Source organism: Cebus imitator, unplaced genomic scaffold, assembly GCF_001604975.1.
Source record: "Cebus imitator isolate Cc_AM_T3 unplaced genomic scaffold, Cebus_imitator-1.0 Scaffold563, whole genome shotgun sequence".
In the NCBI taxonomy this organism is placed as follows: domain Eukaryota; kingdom Metazoa; phylum Chordata; class Mammalia; order Primates; family Cebidae; genus Cebus; species Cebus imitator.
Window position 1 is genome coordinate 1,027,647 of NW_016107878.1, and position 19,593 is coordinate 1,047,239.

Below are 19,593 nucleotides of genomic sequence, written 5' to 3' on the forward strand. Positions count from 1 at the left end.
TTTTGAGATGAAGTCTCACTCTGTCACCCAGGCTGAAGTGCACTGGTACAATCTTGGCTCACTGCAGCCTCCGCTTCCAGAGTTCAAGCAATTCTCCTGTCTCAGCCTCCCAAGTAGCTGGAATTACAGGCACCCACCACCACCATGCCTGGCTAATTTTTGTATTGTTAGTAGAGACGGGATTTCACCATGTTGGCTAGGCTGGTCTTGACCTCTTGACGTCAGGTGATCCGCCTATGTCAGCCTCTCAAAATGCTGGGATTACAGGCATGGGCCACTGTGCCCAGCCTGAACTCTACATTTTTAAAAATTATAGTTACGTGTAAATAGTCACATGCCTTCTGTGGTTACTGGACTGGACAGGGAGCTCTAGAATATTCTGCTGAATCCAGATGCCTCACTCAGCATCTTCATGAGACTTCACCATTGCTCCCCATCCAGGTTGGCATGTGGGTGGGTGATGGATGCACGGACTGAGTTCCATTTTAGAGTTCTCTTCTGCACTACTGGCACTGCACATCCCCCTGAGAGTAAAATCCATAGTCCTCGCCCAGCAACGTGACCCTCTGTGGTCTCATTTCCCACCGCTGGTGTGGGCCCCATCCCACCTCCACCTCTGCAGCAGGCCGGCTCCCCACACGCCCTAGGCAGGTGCTGACCCCACTCTCTGTGATGCCTTTCCCTCAGACATCCCAAGGGCCCACTCCTTCCTTCCTCTTTGCCTGGTCTCTGCCCCATACGTCGCAGAGGTGGCCCTCGGCTCCCAGTGTGAAGGAGCGTGGCTTGCGCGTGGCCAGCCCCGTGTCACTCCACCCCCACAGTGCTTTGTTTTTCTTCCTGTCCCTTACCAACCCCCGCATGTTGCACGTTCTTCTGCGTATTTGTTCATGATCTAACGTGCACTCCCAGAGGGCAGAGTGTGCTGTGGCTCACTGAGGTGTCCCTGCACCTAGAAGACAGCGTGGCTCTCATGTGAAACTGTGTACGTCCTGGTGGACATAACGAGTTTGATCCCAGATGACTTTTCATCATAGATATGCACAGAACATCAGCCACTTTGTGGGTTACCCAGGTTTCTACGCCCTCATCTAGAAATACAACTTCCACTTCCCTGTTTCTATGGGAACACAGAGTCTGAATCCCAAATAAGACTCAGAAGAACTTTTAAAAGAAGCTACTTCTAAATGACTGACTCTGCCAACTGCATGCCCTCAGCAGGGCCACAGCGCTGCAACGTGGAGGAGGTGGGCTGGGGCGGGCTACAGGGAGTGGTGGGGACTGTGGCAGGCTGGAGAGCACGGCCTTCCCAGAGGGACTGCACTCCTGACCCCGCCAGATGTCCACACATGCAGAGGCTGCCTGGGTGGGGCCATGTTTCCTAATTGTTCAAGAGAAGCTGGAAAGCTGAATTTTTAAATGAAATTCCTGGAGGTTTAAACATCAGTAACTCATTTAAATTCTTTAAGTTAAAAATAATTTAAAATTATAACACCTGGGGCTGGGTGCGGTGGCTCACGCCTGTAATCCCAGCACTTTGGGAAGCTGAGGCAGGCAGATTACTTGAGGTCGGGAGTTCGAGACCAGCCTGGCCAACATGGAGAAACCCCACAATACAAAATTAGCTGAGCGAGGTGGCACATACCTGCAATCCCAGCTACTACTGGGGAGGCTGAATCAGGAGAGTCTCCTGAACCTGGGGGGCGGAGGTTGCAGTGAGCCGAGATCTTGCCACTGCACTCCAGCCTGGGGCAACAAGAACAAAACTCTGTCTCTCAAAAAAAAAAAAAAAAAAAATTAACATCTAGGCAGGTTACAGTCGAGCTCTCTTGGGTCACATCCACCCACCAGACGTCTGGCAGTGACCTTTCTACTGCGGCTCATCCTATCTACCAGATGAGAGCTGGGCCCGCCCCGGACTCACTACCTGCCCTGCAGGAGGTTGACGGATCACAAGATGCATAGCAGGTACCAGCCAGTGCCCGGCTCCCTGTCAACCAGCTGCTTCTAAATACACCAGATAAACACGCCAGAAGAAGAAGGGAAAAGAAATAAAAATACTGATTTGCTTGGTCACTCACATGTGGGATAGAAAAGGCTAAAATCGAGGCTGATTCTCCCTCCTTCAGTCAGCAAGTGCTTCAGCACCGCCCCTCCCGGCTCCACCCACAGAGCAGAGGCAGCGGGGGGTGAAAGTGGGGGATAAACCCGTGCACACAGCAATGTCCCCAGGCCTGGCACTCTGCCGGGCAAGCAGCTCTTCCGGGGGGCATCATCTTGGCAAACTCCCCCCCACCCTGGGCTGCACAAGCTCAGAGACTCCACCCGCCGTGTGGGGAGACATCCTCGCTCTTGGGCTCCACTGCTCACCCTCCCTGCACACCGAGAGAAGGAAACGTGAGATGGACCAGAATCCCAGAGTTGGCACCAGCCAGGTTTTCTGGCTCTGCCAGCTGCATAGCCACCGGGAGCTCACAGGGTGACCCGGGCTCCAGACCAGGGCACCGAGCCTCATGGTTGGAGCGTTGGCAGGGAACACGGAGAGCCGGCTGGACACGGCCACCTCCTCCTGCCATGGATGGAAGTCCCCATCCTGTACCCTCGCTGTCACTGCCCTGGCCCATGCTGCAGGCCTCCTTGGGCCCCCACGGCCTGGGCCAGCATCTCTGGGCTTCCGAGTTTGGCCTGTTTCTATGGTGTGGTGAACGCTGATGACAGCACCACAGACGTGAGGCACTGCGTGACCCCTCCACCTGCGTGCCTTAGTGAGTTCGGACCTCTATGCCAAAACACCCGAGGCTGGGCGGATTATAAATGGCAGAAATCTATGGCTCACAGCTCTGGTGGCTAGAGTCCAAGGTCAAGACGCTGGCAGGTGCAGTCCCTGGGGAGGGCTGCTCCCTGCTGCACAGATGGGGGCTCTTGCTGTGTCCTCATGGGCAGAAAGTCAAGGCAGTTGCTTTCAGTCTTTTTGGAGATGGAGTTTCACTCCTTTTGCCCAGACTGGAAGGCAATGGCACCAATATCAGCTCAGTGCAACCTCTGCCACGTGGGTTGAAGTGATTCTCCTGCCTCAGCCCCCCAAGTAGCTGGGATTACAGGTGTGCACCACCATGCCCAGCTAATTTTTGTATCTTTAGTAGATAAGTGTTTCACTATGTTGGCCAGGCTGGTCTTGAACTCCTGACCTCAGGTGATCCACCTGCCTCGGCCTCCCAAAGTGCTGAGATTATAGGTGTGAGCCACTGTGCCCTTCCTGCCTTCAGCCTTTTGTACTACAAGGGCACAAATCCCATCAAGAGGGCTCCACCCTCATGATGTAATCACCTCCAAAAGGCCCCACCTCTTTGTGCTGCCACACCAGAGATTCAATTTCAACACAGCTTTTTTTTTTTTTTCTTCTCAGACAGGGTCTCGCTCTGTCGCCGGGCTGGAGTGCAGTGGTGTGATCTCTGCTCACTGCAACCTCTGCCTCCCAGGTTCAAGTGATTCTCAAGCCTCAGCCTCCCAAGTAGCTGGGATTACAAGTGCATGCCACCTTGCCCAGCTAGTGAGTGTGTGTGTGTGTGTGTGTGTGTGTGTGTGTGTGTGTTTGTTTAGCAGAGACAAGGTTTTGCCATGTTGGCCAGGCTGGTCTTGAACCCCTGGCCTCAAGTGACCTGCCTGCCTAGGCCTCCCAAAGTGCTGGAATTATAGGCACGAGCCACCTCGCCGGCCAACACATGAATCTGAGGGCAGATTAAGACCACAGCACCTACGTGATGCCACTCAGACCTCTGGACACTCCGTTCACTACAGTAATTAGCCCCATTTCCAAAGCAGAGAAGAGCTGCATTCATTTCCCCTGGCTGCTGCACCGCGCCACCATAAAGCAGTGGCTGAAACAACGGAAGTTTATCCCCTCACAGTTCTGGAGGCCAGAAGTCTGCATTCCAGGTGTTGGCAGGGCTGCCCGCCCCGAAGGCTCTTCCAGCTTCAAGAGCATTCCTTGGCTTGTGGCCACACCCCTCCAATCTCAGCCTCCATCTTCACAGAGCGTTCTAACCTGTGTGCATCTGTTTCTACTTTCTTTTCTTTCAAGATTAGGGCCTCTCCAATCCAGCATGACCTCATCTTAACTCAGTGACAACTGCAAAGGCCCTAGTTCCAAACAATGTCGCCTTCACAGGTCCTAGATAGACATGAATTTATGGGGCAAATGCTTTGACTCAGTACAGGAGCATTTGGAAACTTCTGAGTAAATCCTAAGTGGCCTGACCAAGGGCCCCAGCTGAGAAGAAACCTAGGCTGGATTTGAACCTATGCTCTGCGGATGGGAACGCCAGGCCCCTGCTGCTCCCTCTGGCCAGATCTGTGGCTGAGAGCATGCTGGTTTCCTCTGGGCCGAGGCTTTGTGCCTCAGTAAATGCAGACCCGAAATAACCCATCTTTTTGGGTGACTGAGAACCAGGAGGAGAATTCTGGAAACGCGTTCCATCTTGTTCATAGAAATGGTGTTGGACACAACACAAAGCCCGTCCAAGGATGCTCAGTGGAAACCGCGGTCTTTGCCAGCTCTCGGCTGCATGTGCCCCCTCCGCTTTTAAACTGGAGAGACGCAAGCTGTCTAGCTACTTGGCTGTCTTGTTCAAATAAATGGGATTTTATCAAATCATCGAGCAAGTGCAAAATGCTGTCTCTGGGTGGCCACGGAGCTACCACCCGTCTCAGTGCAGAAACCATTCTCATGTTGGCACCTACGCCGTGGCTTTTCTCTGTGGCTTTTGTTGGTGGCAAACAGCAGAGATGTGCCCAAGCTGCTGATGATTTTCATGGAAAGGTGAGGTTGCTTCAGGGTGGCACTCGGGGGGACGCGGATGGCAGCGCAACCCTGGCTTCGTGTGGGCCGGGGGGCCTGAGCAGCAGGAGTGCGGGAGCTCGCCACTGACACCCACCAGTGGTCTCCAGGAGCTACTTTCTGTGGCTGCAGGAACAAATGGTCACAGACGAGGTGGCTTCGAGCAACAACCTTCCCTGAGGTCCTAGAAGCCGGAGTCCGAAACAGCATCATTTGATCCTGAGGTGTCATCAGATCCACGCTCCCCAGGAAGGCTCCGGGGAGGGTCCTTCCCAGCCTCCTGACTTCGGGCCACACCATCTGATCTCTGCCCCCAACCCCTGTCCCACCCCCACCGTCTCCACCTTCATGCAGCCCCGTTCCCTGTGTGTGTCCTCCTACGAGGACCTTGGAGATGATGATGGCTCACCCAGCTTGGACACTGGTGCCTTCCAAACCTCACATTGAAATGTAATCCCCAGTGTGGTGGTGTCAGGAGTGGGGGTGAGCGGGAGGTGTCTGGGTCGTGGGGGTGGATCCCTCACGAACACATCAATGCCCTTCCTCCAAGGTGAGTGCACTAAATCAGGGCTCTCCAGAGGAACAAATCTAACGGGATCTATTTACACAGGAAAGGGAGTTTTGTTAGCGAGAACTGGCTCACACGATCACAAGGTGAAGTCCCACAACAGGCCATCTAAAGCTGAGGAACAGGGGAGCAGGTCGTGGTCCAGTTCAAGTCCGAAAGCCTCAAAACCAGGGAAGCCGTCAGTGCAGCCTTCAGTCTGCGGCCGAAGGACCGGGAGTCCTCGGCAAGACACTGGTGTAGGTCCCAGAGTCCAGAGGCCAAATGACTTGCAGTCTGATGTCCAAGGTCAGCCGTGGATGGAAGGATCCAGCAGGGGAGGAAGAAGGAAGCCGGGAGACCCGGGAGACCTGGGAGACCCAGCAGGCAAGGCCACCCCTCCTGCTTCCACCCGCTTTGTTCCCGCCGTGCTAGCAGCCAACTGGATGGTGCCCGCCCACACTGAGGGTGGATCGTCCTCTCCCGGCCCATTGACTCAATTGTTCATCTCCCATGCCAACACCCTCACAGACACACCCAGAAACGACACCCCACCAGCCCTCTGGGCACCCTCCATCCAATCAAGTTGATATACAATACGAACCCTCTCAGTGAGCCGGTTCTGGCTCTGTGAGTTCCCACTGTGAGCTGGTTGTTAGGAAGGGCCCAGCCCCTCCCCGCCCTGCTCCCTCTCCCCATGTGATCTCGGCACACACAAACAGATTAAGACCCCCCTATGATCCAGGATAATGCCTCCATGTCTAGACCCTTCACTTTATCAAAGCCTCTGCCACATAAGGTCCCATTCATGAGTTATAGGGATCAAGACCTGACATTTTTGGGGACCCTTGTTTAGCCTAGCACACCCATGCTATGCTCCTCCCCTGCCCTGCCAGCTGGTGTCTGACAGAATCCTGGCCACGAGCCCCCCATGGGGACCACCTCCTTTCCCGAAGACACACCATGTTCTTTCCAGACTAACAGCCTTTACTGTGCCCCATGTTACTGTAACTTACAATCCTGTGTGTGTGTGTGTGTGTGTGTGTGTGTGTGTGTATAAAATTTGGGCTGGGCACAGTGGATCACACGTGTAATCCCAGCACTTTGGGAGGCCGAGGCAGGCAGCTCACCAGGTCAAGAGTTTGAGAACAGCCTGGCCAGTATGGTGAAACCCTGTCTCTACAAAAAATAAAAGTAAATTAAAAAAAAAAATAGCCGGGCATGTTGGCAGGCACCTGTAATCCTAAGTACTCAGGAGGCCAAGGCAGGAGAATTGCTTGAACCCAGGATGGGGAGGTTGCAGTGAGCTGAAATTGTTTCTGGCACAGAGCTCCAGGAATCCTTGGCATTTCCCAAGTGATCCACACAGTAAAGGTGGGGGGAGTGTCTTTCGTTACTGAGGTGATGACAATGAACTGACTTTTGGAAAGTCCAAGGACAGGGCTGATGACCACATGACCGGAGGGATAGACTTTCAGCCCCTGACCACCTCCGAGGAGTGGAAAGGGGCTAGAAGTTGAGCTAATCACCAACAGCCCAGGAAGGAATCAATCACGTCCATGAAAAGAAACCTCTATACAAACCCAACAGAGAGGGTTCAAAGAGCCCCCGGGGTGGTGAACACAGGGTGGAGGCTGGGAGGGCGGTGCTCCCAGAGGACGTAGAGGCCCTCGCCGCCCCTCCCCCCATCTCCTTCCCTGGAGCTTCTCTTCCATTTGGCTGTTCCCGGCTTGTGTCTTTCTTAATAACCTGGCAGTGGTAGGTCACCTTCTCCTGAGTTCTAAGAGACATTCTAGCACATTTTTGAATCCAAGGAAGGGGTCGCACGAACTCTCAATTTATAATGTATAGCTGGTCAGAAGCACGGGTGAGAAGCTGGGCTTCTGATAGGCGCCTGTGATCAGCGGTGGGGGGGGGCAGTCTGGTGAACCTGAGCCCTTGACCTGTGGGGTCTGACGCTAGTCCCGGGTAGACTGTGGCAGAGCTGAGCTGCGTCGCAGGACACCCAGGTGGTGCCAGAGTTGGCTGTCGGTGAGGAAACCTCCGCACACCTGGTGTCGGGGTGAGCTTGAGACGCCCAGCAGAGGTGAGGAAACAGGTTTTCCTTCCAGGCCCCTGTCCCTGGGATGCTTGTGCACAGCTCCCCTGCAGCGGCCCCATCTCCACTCAGGCCCGTGGACGAGCCCCCACCTCCCGCCCTCCCTTGCCCTTGGCCTTTTCTCCCTTTGCCCTGCTTTGCTTCCTTGCGGCTGGAAGTTCTGCCACCTTCCTTCTTGCTTGTGGCCATGTTTATCGCCCACCCTCCCTGGGAGTGGGATTTTATCTTCTTGCTCAAGGCTGCATCCATCCTAGGGCTGAGGCTGGCCAGGCTCAGGGGAGCTGTAAGTGGCCACATTCCTGAACGGCTGCATGGCAGCCCTGCTCCCAACCTCCGTCCAGGGCACAGCTTCCCACGCTGGCCCCCTTCCTCCGTCTCGGGAGCCTGCACACCCCGAGGCTGCTGCTCCTGCTTCTCCCCTCCCTGTCGGCACTCCCGCCAAGACACAGAATAGGCACTTGGTTTGGGAACAGAGTTAGGCCGTTTGGGGCCAGGAGAGCTGACAGGCCAGTGGAGAGTGGGCTTTGGGTCAAGGGCCCATCATAGTCCAACTGCTCATGGGTGGGGTGCAGCGGGGTCTACACGGTGGTGACAGAGAGGGAGGACCCCCAACTGACCCCAGCCAGTGAGGGGTCCACAGGCCACGATGCTGCTGGTGGTGATAAGGCTCGGCCAGCTCCCACCTGTGGACAGGCAGGCGCACCTCCAGAAGCACTGTGTGTGTGTGTGTGTGTGTGTGTGTGTGTGTACACGCGCACACACGTCTAATAGACAGTCTTACATGAACTTTACAATTTACCAACATCAGCTCATAGAACTTGCAATCACAGCAGGGGTGTCCTGGGACCTTGCCCATGGCGTTCATCAGGGAAGAGGAAGGTCCTGTGAGGAAATGCCATGACCTTATTCCCACATCCACGTGGATTTCCACAAAATAAGGAAGGCATAACCAAACAGTCTTGTTTGGGGCTCATTTAACAAGGAGAGAAATTCAGAAAGCCAGCTGGAGGGAACGGAAAAGAGAAGGGTTTGTTGAGTAGGTTACCTTGGTTCCTGAGAAGTGTTTAACGCTAAGAACCGTGTTACCCACGGGGTCAGGTGGCCTTCATCAGTGGCCGTCCCTCCCCCCACGCAGTTGCCTCCAACAGCACCGTCAGAGGAACTGCAGAGTGCACAGCCACAGGCAAAGCGCTCTGGCAGCCACTGCCACATGTGGCACAGAAAATGTACTCATCCCACTCTGGCTAAACAGCTAACCGTGGAAACTCAATTTGGAGCTCCGTGCCAGAGGAAATCAGATGAAGGGACTGGAGGGCAAAAGCCAGGCTCTGATGTTTCGGGAGATCTGCACTTCCTTTCATGGGCTAGGTCCTCCCCAAGAGAATGCACTGGGGACAGGCCATGTCCAAAAACGCTTTGCCCGGAGTCCTTGAGTGCAGAGTGCAAGACGACACCGAACCATTGCCAGAGGCATTCCTGGGCCTCTGCCATCACCGGCCTGACCTGTGGCGATGCTGGGATCCATCACCTAAATGCCAGAGAAGTGGAAATCCAGCTCCTCGTTCCTGGATTTGGCTTTTGTCTTCCTCCTCCTGTGTGCAGTGTTAAGGGTTAAGGAAGAATAAAGGGTCTGGCATCCAGCAGCCTGTGCCCCATTCACCGTCCCTTTAGGAGCTTTGTGACCTGGGCTGTTCACCTACAGGAGACCACAGGAGACCCTGCTTCGTGGGACCACATAGCAAGGGCTCAGCACAGGACTGGACAGGGTGCTACGGGGCACCAAAAGGTACCAAAGCCATCAGGCACCCGTCGCTCATCAGAAAGACATCCACGTCAAGGCCTTCTTTGTCTTTTCCTTCCCATTTCATCCTCGTCCTTCTCTGCCCACATTAAAACTGGGCCATTTTAAAATTGAGCTGTTCTGAACATCTGTCATTGCCACTGCCTTTTTTTCCTGATTTTCTCCACCCTTTCTTTGCTTCTGGACGTCTGGTTGGCAAGTGCTAGATACGGCCTGGAGACCAACAGAATGGCAGCATGTGGGGAGAAGGTTGCTCTTTCCAAAATTACAATGCCAGGTGCCCAAGTCCCTGCATCCAAAAAACAGTATGAGCCCCTTTCAGAATGCAGCTGCGGGGGGGTAAGAACAAGTCCTCCAATCAGTCCTCCCATGCATCAGCCAGGGTTCTCCAGAGACACAGACCCAGGGGATATGTGTGTGTGTGTGTGTGTGTGTGTGTGTGCATGTATGTGTGTGAATACACACACATGCAAATAGATATATATATTTACACATGTATTTGTAACATGTATACATATATACATTGTGTATGTGTATACTTTACATGTGTGTGTATGTATACGTACGTATGTCTGTAAAGAGATTTAGTTTAAGGAATTGGTTTAAATGATTGTGGAGGCTGACAAGCCCATAATCCACAGGCCTCAGCAGGCTAGAAACTCAGGCAGGAGTTGACACTGCAGTATTAGGGCAGAATTCCTTCTACTCTGAGAAACTTCAGGCTTTGCTCTTAAGGCCTCCAACCAATTGGATGAGGCCTACCCACATTGTGGAGGATACACCTTTACTTAAAGTCAAGTGATTGTTGATGTTAATCACACCCACAGAACACCTTCACGGCAACCCTTACATCAGCATCCGAGTAGTTAGCTGGGTGCTAGAGCCTAGCCAAGCTGACATATCAAACTACCCCCCACACAGAGCCCATTTCTGCCTCTCTCCCTTGCTGTACCTGCTCCTTGGTTTGGGCCTTCTACTTTTTAGACTTCTATCCATTCTGTTTTTGTCTTCAGAATCAGGAAGCTTACTATTTTGGACTGAGCAATCCAAAAAGCAAAGGGTCCCTGATGATCTTCATTTCACAGCTGGTTGCAAGAGGGTTCAGAAAGAGGGTTCTTCCTCACAGTAGATCTCAGAGCCCTGGACTGGAAGTCAGAAGGCCTGGGTACTGCTGACTTATCACTAATTTTGGAATTCTCACCATCTGTCTCTCTAGATTTCCATTTATCCTATAAATTGGAGATTTAAAAAGTCTACCTCATTGGGTTGAACATTAAACGAGAAGATATAGAAAAGCATTTGTGAACTTTAAAACTCTGTGCAAATGGAAAATTCATCACTCTCATCATCACTATCATTTTCAGCATCTTAATCACCATAATCATGGCCATCACCAAAATCATCACTATTATCACCATCACTAAAAACATTACCATCATCATAACCACCATCACCATCAACATTACCATCATCATCACATCAACATTACCATCATCATGACCACCACCATCACCATCAACATTACCATCATCATGACCACCACCATCACCATCAACATTACCATCATCATGACCAATACCATCAACATCCACATTAATACCATCATGAACACCATCACCATCAACATTACCATCATCATGGCCACCACCATCACCATCAACATTACCATCATGACCGTCATCATCACATCAACATTACCATCATCATGACCAACACCATCAACATCAACATGACCATAATCATGGCCACCACCATCACCATCAACATTTCAACATTACCATCATGACCATCATCATCACATCAACATTACCATCATCATGACCAACACCATCAACATCCACATTAATACCATCATGACCACCATCACCATCAACATTACCATCATCATGGCCACCACCATCACCATCAACATTACCATCATCATGGCCACCACCATCACCATCAACATTACCATCATCATGGCCACCACCATCACCATCAACATTTCAACATTACCATCATGACTAACACCATCGCCATCAATTTACCATCATCATGAACACCACCATCACTATCAATATTACCATCATCATGACCACCATCATCACCATCAACATTACCACCACCATGACCACCATCACCATCAAAATTACCATTATCATAACCACCATCACCATCAACATTACCATCATGACCACCACCATCACTATCAACATTACCACCATCATGACCAGCATCATGACCACCACCATCACCATCATCATCATGATCACCATCATCACCATCAACATTATCATCATCATGACCAACACCATCACCATTAACATTACCATCATCATTACTATTACTGGGTGTATATCCAAAGGATTATAAATCACTCTATTATAAAGACATGTGCACATGTATGTTCACTGTAGCACTGTTTATAGTAGCAAAGACCTGGAACCAACCCAAATGCCCATCAATGATAGACTGGACAAAGAAAATGTGGCACATATACACCATAGAATACTATGCAGCCATAAAAAATGATGAGTTCATGTCCTTTGTAGGGATATGGATGAATCTGGAAACCATCATTCTGAGCAAACTAACACAAAAACAGAAAACCAGACAATGCATGTTCTCACTCATAGGCAAGTGTTGAACAATGAGAACACATGGGCACAGGGAGGGGAACATCACACACTGGGGTATGTTGGGGGATGGTGGGCTAAAGGAGGGACAGCAGGGGATGGGGAGGTTGGGGAGGGATAACACCAGGAGAAATGCCTGATGTAGGTGACGGGGGGAGGGAGGCAGCAAACCACCATGGCACGTGTGTACCTATGCAACAATCCTGCAAGATCTGCNAAGTACAATTAAAAAAAAAAAAAGTACTCTAGTTCAAAGTGTCTGAAAAGCCAGAAACAAAAAAGAAAAACCTGCCTTTTTGATGACTTCTTATATCATCAGCGCTTTCCAGATGAACATATTTGATACCTTTTAAAAGGTGCAGCCAGCCATCATTTCTCCCACAAACTCAATATTAAATGATTCATTTATCATAATTGGGAGAACTACTGTGAATGAAAAATAAAAGCTGGGGATATTTTACGGGCAAAGATCCACAGAGTAAATCCAGTCTCTTTGTATTAGTAAAACACAAGGCGGGAAGGTGAGGAGGAGGAAACTGGCTCCTGACCGGCATTGCCAGGGCCCATGCTGGACACGTAAATTGGCAGAGATCTCATTCCGCCAGTTACCTGAGCAACGTCTATGGTGTTCAGAGTCTCATCAGTTCCGTGGCAGTGTGCATCACTTTCTTTGGGAATCATTTGTGGCACTGATTGATTGTCCTTAGCAAAATAGAGACAGATGGCACAGATTTGTGCTGGTGCAGTTTTGCTGCCATGAGGGTTATACTAAGCATCCTACCAGGACTCATGTAACAAGGGCATCCCCATCTCAGGTGGTCACTGCCAGTGGTGACAGGGCACTAATGGTGACTGACAGGGAGGGGGCAGGCCACCCACATAGACCTTTCATCCTGGGTGCCACGGAAGACTCGTTTCCCTGGAGCTCCGTGCGGCAGTTGTAAGCCACCGCCGAGCAGAGTCAGAAATAGTTTTCTGGTCTTTTTTAAAATAAAGGACCAACAAGCTATATTATTTAATGGCCAAAAACAATTCTCTTTTGTTTTTGAGACGGAGTCTTGCTCTGTGGCCCAAGCTAGAGTGCAGTGGTGTGATCTCGGCTCACTGCAACCTCCACCTCCCAGGTTCAAGCAATTCTCCTGCCTCAGCCTCCCAAGCAGCTGGGATTGCAGGTGTCAGCCACTGCACTGGCTAATTTTTGTATTTTTAGTAGAGACAGGGTTTCACCATCTTGGCCAGGCTGATCTTGAACTCCTGACCTCATGATCCACCTGGCTCGGCCTCCCAAAGTGCTGGGATTACAGGCATGAGCCACCACACCCAACCCAAAAGATAATTTTTAAAACAAGCCCACTAATGCACAGTTAACCCTAAAGGGAAGACACAGTCAAACCATGAAATCAAAGAAGCCCACAACCTCCTCATCTTCACCACTGGAAAGGGGATATTTTCCTGGAGTGTAACTGTAATCTCTGCGGATCCATCAGCAAAGCAGGGACCCCTTTCAACAACCCACTTTACATTAGACATTTGCGAACTGCCAGATTCAAGACCAAAATCCAGGCCCACCATGACTGAAGAGTTAAGTAAACTCCCTAATGGCTGATACAGTTTGAATGTGTCCCTACCCAAATCTCATCTTGTAGTTCCCATAATCCTCTGTTGTAGGAGGGACCCAGAGGGAGGTAACTGAATCATGGAGGCAGTTACCCCCAAGCTGCCCTTCTCATGATAGCGAGTGAGTTCTCATGAGATCTGATGGTTTTCTAAAAGACTTTTCTCTCTTTTGCTTGGCACTTGCCCTCAATGCCACCATGTGAAGAAGGACGTGTCTGCTTTCCATTCCGCCATGATTATAAGATTCCTGAGGTCTCCGGAGTCATGCTGAACTGTGAGTCAATTAAACCTGTTTCCTCTGTAAACTACCCAGTGTCAGAGATGCCTTTATTAACAGCATGAGAGAGGACTAATGCTATACTGCCCATGAAACATCTAGGCCCAGTTGTTGGACTGAACTCCTTCGTTTTATCACAAGAAGCCTGTATTGATTAGGAATGTCTAAGAAGAGTATTAGTAAAATCATTCGTGGAAGCCAATTCTGAACTAAAGTTCTCTCAGGGCAATAAGATACACAAATTATTTCCAGACGAGGAGAATCGTGGAAATGTCCATTTTCAGTTCAAGTGGGTCTGACGGTGTAAAGCATCAAAAAACATTTCTACAACTTGTTTAGCTAAAGAGGAATGAGCATTTAGCTTAAAGGATTTTATTTTCACCCTGAACTGTTGCATCAAAAAGTAGACAAGCTCCATATCTGTGAAACAGCATATTACCCAGCCACAAACAGGAGTGGAGCGTGGACACAGGCTACAGTACAGGTGAGCCTGGAAGACAGGACGCTGAGTGACAGAAGCAGACGCCAAATGTCATCTGTTGTATGACTGCATTCATATCACCCGTCCAGAATAGGCACATTCGTAGACATGGAAAGTCATGCGTGGTTTTCTAGGGGCATGGGGAGGGGGAATGGGGAGTGGCTGTTTGGTGGGTATAGAATTTCCTTTTGGGGGTGATAAGTTCTTAGCTAGACAGTCGGGATGGTTTTGCAAAGCATCAGGAATATACTTAATGCCACTAAAGTGTATCATTTAAAATGCTTCAAATGTTAAATGTGGTGTTTTATGTATTTTAACACAATTTTTTATAAAAGTTTAGGACCTGGGTTTGTGCATTCCACCACAGAACACCCTGGCCCATGCTTGGCTGGGGCTGTTCTCCCTCCATTCTTGGACAGCGGACTCCATGGGGGTGCCAATGGAAGGCAGGCCCCCTCCCGTGCTATCCTCAGGAAGTTCGCCCCACTGGATGGACGGGCAGCAGAACCAGCATCTCCCAGCAGCTGTACAGCTGGAGGCACTTAGATCTTTGCTGCCTTTCTGATGCTGACTGCCACACCCATGTCCACGTTCTTCGTGCCACGTGCTCTAACAGGAAGGAGCCAGTGCGAGCAGGCACACTGAGACAGGGCAGCAGCTTCTCACTAAGAGAGGGAGGTGTCCGGGACTGCCTCCGAATAAGAAAACATCTGCAACAAAGCGAGCCAGCCTCCTGTCACACATACAAACGCGACCGCGGAGACGCACAGCGCTCACCCACAGTGGCCCACATGTGGATCCTGATGTTGAGAGCACGTTTACCTGAAATGGAGTCTGGCTGTTGTAGTTTTTCAATTCCTTATTTCCACCCCGAAACAGAAGCACTCTTGCACAGCTGTCCTGCAGATAGAAAAGGAGAAGCCTGTTTGTAAGATGCTAGCACAGATATTCTCCAAAGAAATCTGTCCAGAGGCTCAAGCCCACGGAAAACCAGGAAAACATAAACCCACATAAATTAAAAAAAAAAAAAACCCTATGGCCAAACAATTTCACTTTTAAAGACTGTATTCTATAGAAAGTCTTGCACATGTGTATAAAATATGTAACAGTGAAATATCTTCAGTAAAATACAGAAAGAAAGAAAGATAGGAAGGAAGGAAGAAAAAAGAAGAGAAAATCTGCAGATAGCGTACATGTTGCAAAACAGGGGAAGGTGCGGATATGTTCTAGACCATTCTTTACTTCGGCAGTCTCAGGACAAAACAAGGCAGATGACTATAAACTGACAAGAAACATATCCAGAAACTTCTGAATAAAAAAGGCAAGTCTCAAAACAATAATATTGGCCGGGTATGGTGGCTCACACCTGTAATCCCAGCACTTTGAGAGGCCAAGATGGGCAAATCACCCGAGGTCAGGAGTTCAAGACCAGCCTGGCCAGCATGGTGAAACCCCGTCTCTACAAAAATCAGCCAGGCATGATGACAGGTGCCTGTAATCCCAGCTACTCAGGAGGCTGAGGCAGGAGAATTGCCTGAACCCAGGAGGCAGAGGTTGTGGTGAGCCGAGATCGCACCATTGCACTCCAGCCTGGGTAACATGAGTAAAACTCCGTCCCAAAAAAAAAAAAAGAAAGTACCATAGTAGGTCTCTTCTAAGAGCTCCTGGGGAAGCACAGAGAGGAAACTATTTTAAAAAAACACAAGNAAAAAAAAAACAAAAAGAAACCAATAATATTGCCTAATCTCATTTACATTTTAAAGGCTTCAAGAAAAACTAATAAAGGCTTAAAGTCTGTATTATAGAAAAGCTGAGACTAAATCTGGAAGGATATGCACCAGTTAGCAGTATTTACTTTCGTGGAAGGAAAAAGGATTAGACAGGGAACAGAAGGAATCTTTATTTATTTATTTATTTATTTATGAGTCAGAGTTTCACTCTTGTTACCCAGGCTGGAGTGCAGTGGTGCAAACTTCGCTCACTGCAACCTTTGTCTCTTGGGCTCAAGCGATTCTCCCCACCTCAGCCTCCTGAGTAGCTGGTACGCCAAGCATGTGCCACCGTACCCAGTAAGGCTTTTTTTGTACAGACAGATTCTCACTATATTGCCCAGCCTAGTCTCGAACTCCTGGGCTCAAGAGATCTGCACGGCTCAGCCTCCCAAAATGCTTGGATTCTAGGCCTGAGTTTCCCGTATGAATCACACTCCTCTCCCCAAGCCCACTGGCTCCTAGCCCCAGCCCATCAGGCCTCAAGTGGACGCCAAGCCCTATGCTATTCAGGGTCTCGTCCCTGGAAGGTGTCCTCAGACTCAGGGACAGCCCAGCAGGTTTCGATAAAGATGCTCGCCCACTCCCGGGCAGCAGGAAGTTGGGGCGGCCTCTGTCGCCTCTCATTATAAGGACCACACACGTCAGCAGGGGTGGGACAGACGCCCATGAAGCTGTCAGCCTGAGGCCCATGGGGCAGCGGGGAAAGGAGAGCCAGCAAAGCCGTGCGTGAGGCCCAAAGAACGCTGCAGATGGAGGCTGAGCTGAGAAAAAGCTGACACAAGGAAAGGAGCCTCTGGGAGCCCCTGGTGTTTCCAAACCACGTGTGAGTCTTCAAGACCACGCAGCAGCCGGTTAGGGGTGACACTCCGCACGGGGTTTTGGGGTGGGAAACCCCTGGAAAAACACAAATGTGGATTCCAGGTTTTACGCTGAGATAAACTCTCCTAACCACTGCCATAAACGTGTACAGGAAAACATATTTAAGGGAATTTTCAAAGGCGTAGCTATGATCAGCAAACAAACCTTTCATGTTTGGAGTACAATTAAATCCAGAGTTTAAAAAACAAAAACACTGGCCAGGCGCGGTGGCTCATGCCTGTAATCCCAGCACTTTGGGAGGCCGAGGCGGGCAGATCACCTGAGGTCAGGAGTTTGAGACCATCTTGGCCAACACGGTGAAACCTCGTCTCTACTAAAATACAAAAAATTAGCCAGGTGTGGTGGCGCGTGCCTGTAGCCCCAGCTACTCAGGAGGCTGAGGCAGGGGAATCGCTTGAACCTGGAGTTTGCAGTGAGCCGAGATCACACCACTGCACTCCAGCCTGGTGGCAGACGAGACTCCGTCTCAAAACAAACACATACCAGAAAGGCCAGGCATCAGGTCTGCTGTGCCCAGGGCACACCGTGGGAGGTGCAGGTCGAGGCTCCCAGCCTGGTTATTTCATTTTAGGGTTGCAAATGACAGCCCTTGGCTGAATCCTGCATGTCTCATTTTGTGAATAATGTCTTAGGGATGCGACCACATCACTCCCCTGCAAGCCTGCTGTGGCTGCAGAGCCTGAAGTATGTATTCTCTGGGTCTTTACAGAAAAAAGGGTGCCCACCCCGGTCTTCATACAGTAGACCTGCATCTCCCCAATGCAGTAACGCGTTCTTAGACACGACCAGGCTGGCAGGAGGCCCTCACGGTGGACATGTTAACAAGGATCCTTAGGCCCCAGGTAGGCGGGTGACAGGGAGCGCGGGGTGACAACCAGCTCCAGCACTCAGAGAGCAGCTTTTGAGCGGTTCTGCCTCTTGTCTTCTGAGCCTCAGTCTCCTTTGTAAAGTGGGGGCACTTTACAAAGTGCCGGGCTTGGCAGCCACCTAACGACCCTGCTGCACCATCACTGACATGGGGTGGTCTCCCTCCTTCCACCCCCAGCAATGCCCTTTCCCTGGAAAGTGACCCCTGACCCCCAGGGGAGGGGCCCACCCATGTGGACAGCCCCTCTGGGTCCCAGCCACATGGCCCCTTTGGGGTATCACCGGGGAACTGGGAATCACCCTCAGTTTCTGAGGGTGACCAGCCTTTAGAGAGGTGCACAGAACGCGGCCTTCTCCACTGGGATGAGGCACAGTGGAGGGTCCTGGCCTGGCCTCTGGCTTTTCCAGTCCTGATCTAGCCCTTCCGCCCTCTGCCCAGCTGCAAGACTTGCCCTGCATCCTGGCCGTGTGTCCAAAATTTCCCTTCAAATCACCCCCAGTGGGGTCCTGTTATTTCCAACCCAGAGAGTCTTTTTTTTTCCCCTTGAGACATGGTCCTGCTCTGGTGCTCAGTGCAACCTCCACCTCAGCCTCTCAAGTAGCTGGGACTACAGGTGTGCACCGCTACGCCTGGCTAATTTTTGTGTTTTCTGTAGAGACAGGGTTTCATCATGTTGCCCAGGCTGGTCTCGATCTCCTGGGCTCAACTGATCTGTCCACCTCGGCCTCCCAAAGTGCTGAGATTACAGGTGTGAGTCCCTGCGCCCAGCCCAAAGTCTTCGTTAAAATCACAGTATTATCAGGCTGCAGTGAGCAAACAGTTTGCTTTTTGCTTTGATAAGAGAGAAAAAGGAAAGGAGGAAGAGTCTGACAGACCACAGGGAGGGTGGGATGATGCCTTTCTGCCAGTTCCCATCTGGAGGCAGGAAAGAGAGAAGCAAGGGTGGAGGGACCCCAGGGAGCAGGTGTCAGTGGGGACCTGAGGGCTGGCCCCCGGGGGTCTTGCTCACCGTTTGCTCTGGGCTCTAACTGCACGCCGGCCCAGTGGTCTGGAAGAACCACCCAGCACCGACAAAACCCAGGTGGCTGAGAGCGGCCTGGCGAATCGGAATTCAGAAGGGAGGAGCCTGGGGACGCTCTTCCCAATTCCTCTCACTTCTCATGAAGAACTTTTCCTGACAATTCCCTATTATAGGCTGGGCATGGTGGCTCACAATTTCACACTTGGGAAGGCTGAGGTGGGAGGATCGCTTGAGTCCAGGAGTTTGAGACCAGCCTAGGCAACAAGGCAAGACCCCATCTCTACATAAAATGAAAAAAAAAATTAGGCCGGGCGCAGTGGCTCACACCTGTAATCCCAGCACTTTGGGAGGCTGAGGCGGGTGGATCACGAGGTCAAGAGACTGAGACCATCCTGGCCAACATGGTGAAACCCCATTTCTACTAAAAATACAAAAATTAGCTGGGCATAGTGGTGTATACCTGTAATCCAAGCTACTTGGGAAGCTGAGGCAGGAGAACCACTTGGGCCCGGGAGGTGGAGGTTGCAGTGAGTCGAGACCATGCCAATGCACTCCAGCCTGGGCGACAGAGCAAGACTCTGCCTCAGAAAAAAAAAACAGCCAGGAGTGGTGGTGCGTGCCTGTAGTCCCAGCTACTAGGGAAGCTGAGGTGGGAGGATCCCTTGAGCCCAAGAGGTTGAGGCTGCAGTGAGCTGTGATTGTTCCACTGCACTCCAGCCTGGGTGACAGAGCGAGGAGGGGAGAGGAGGGGAGTGGAGGGGAGATGAGCAGTGAGTGGGGAAGGTG

At 51.0% G+C, this 19,593-nt stretch overlaps 1 protein-coding gene across 9 annotated transcripts in view; it reads right to left on the reverse strand.

The window, feature by feature from the left end:
- The window catches only part of SHANK2 (SH3 and multiple ankyrin repeat domains 2), a 688,443-nt gene that overhangs the window by 477,599 nt on the left and 191,251 nt on the right, over window positions 1-19,593 (reverse strand). For all 9 annotated transcript variants that reach the window (XM_037733995.1, XM_037734000.1, XM_017515880.2 and 6 more), the window contains exon 10: window positions 15,090-15,167. In XM_037733995.1, coding sequence (XP_037589923.1) covers window positions 15,090-15,167 — 78 coding nt within the window. The remainder of the gene's footprint in view (window positions 1-15,089; window positions 15,168-19,593) is intronic.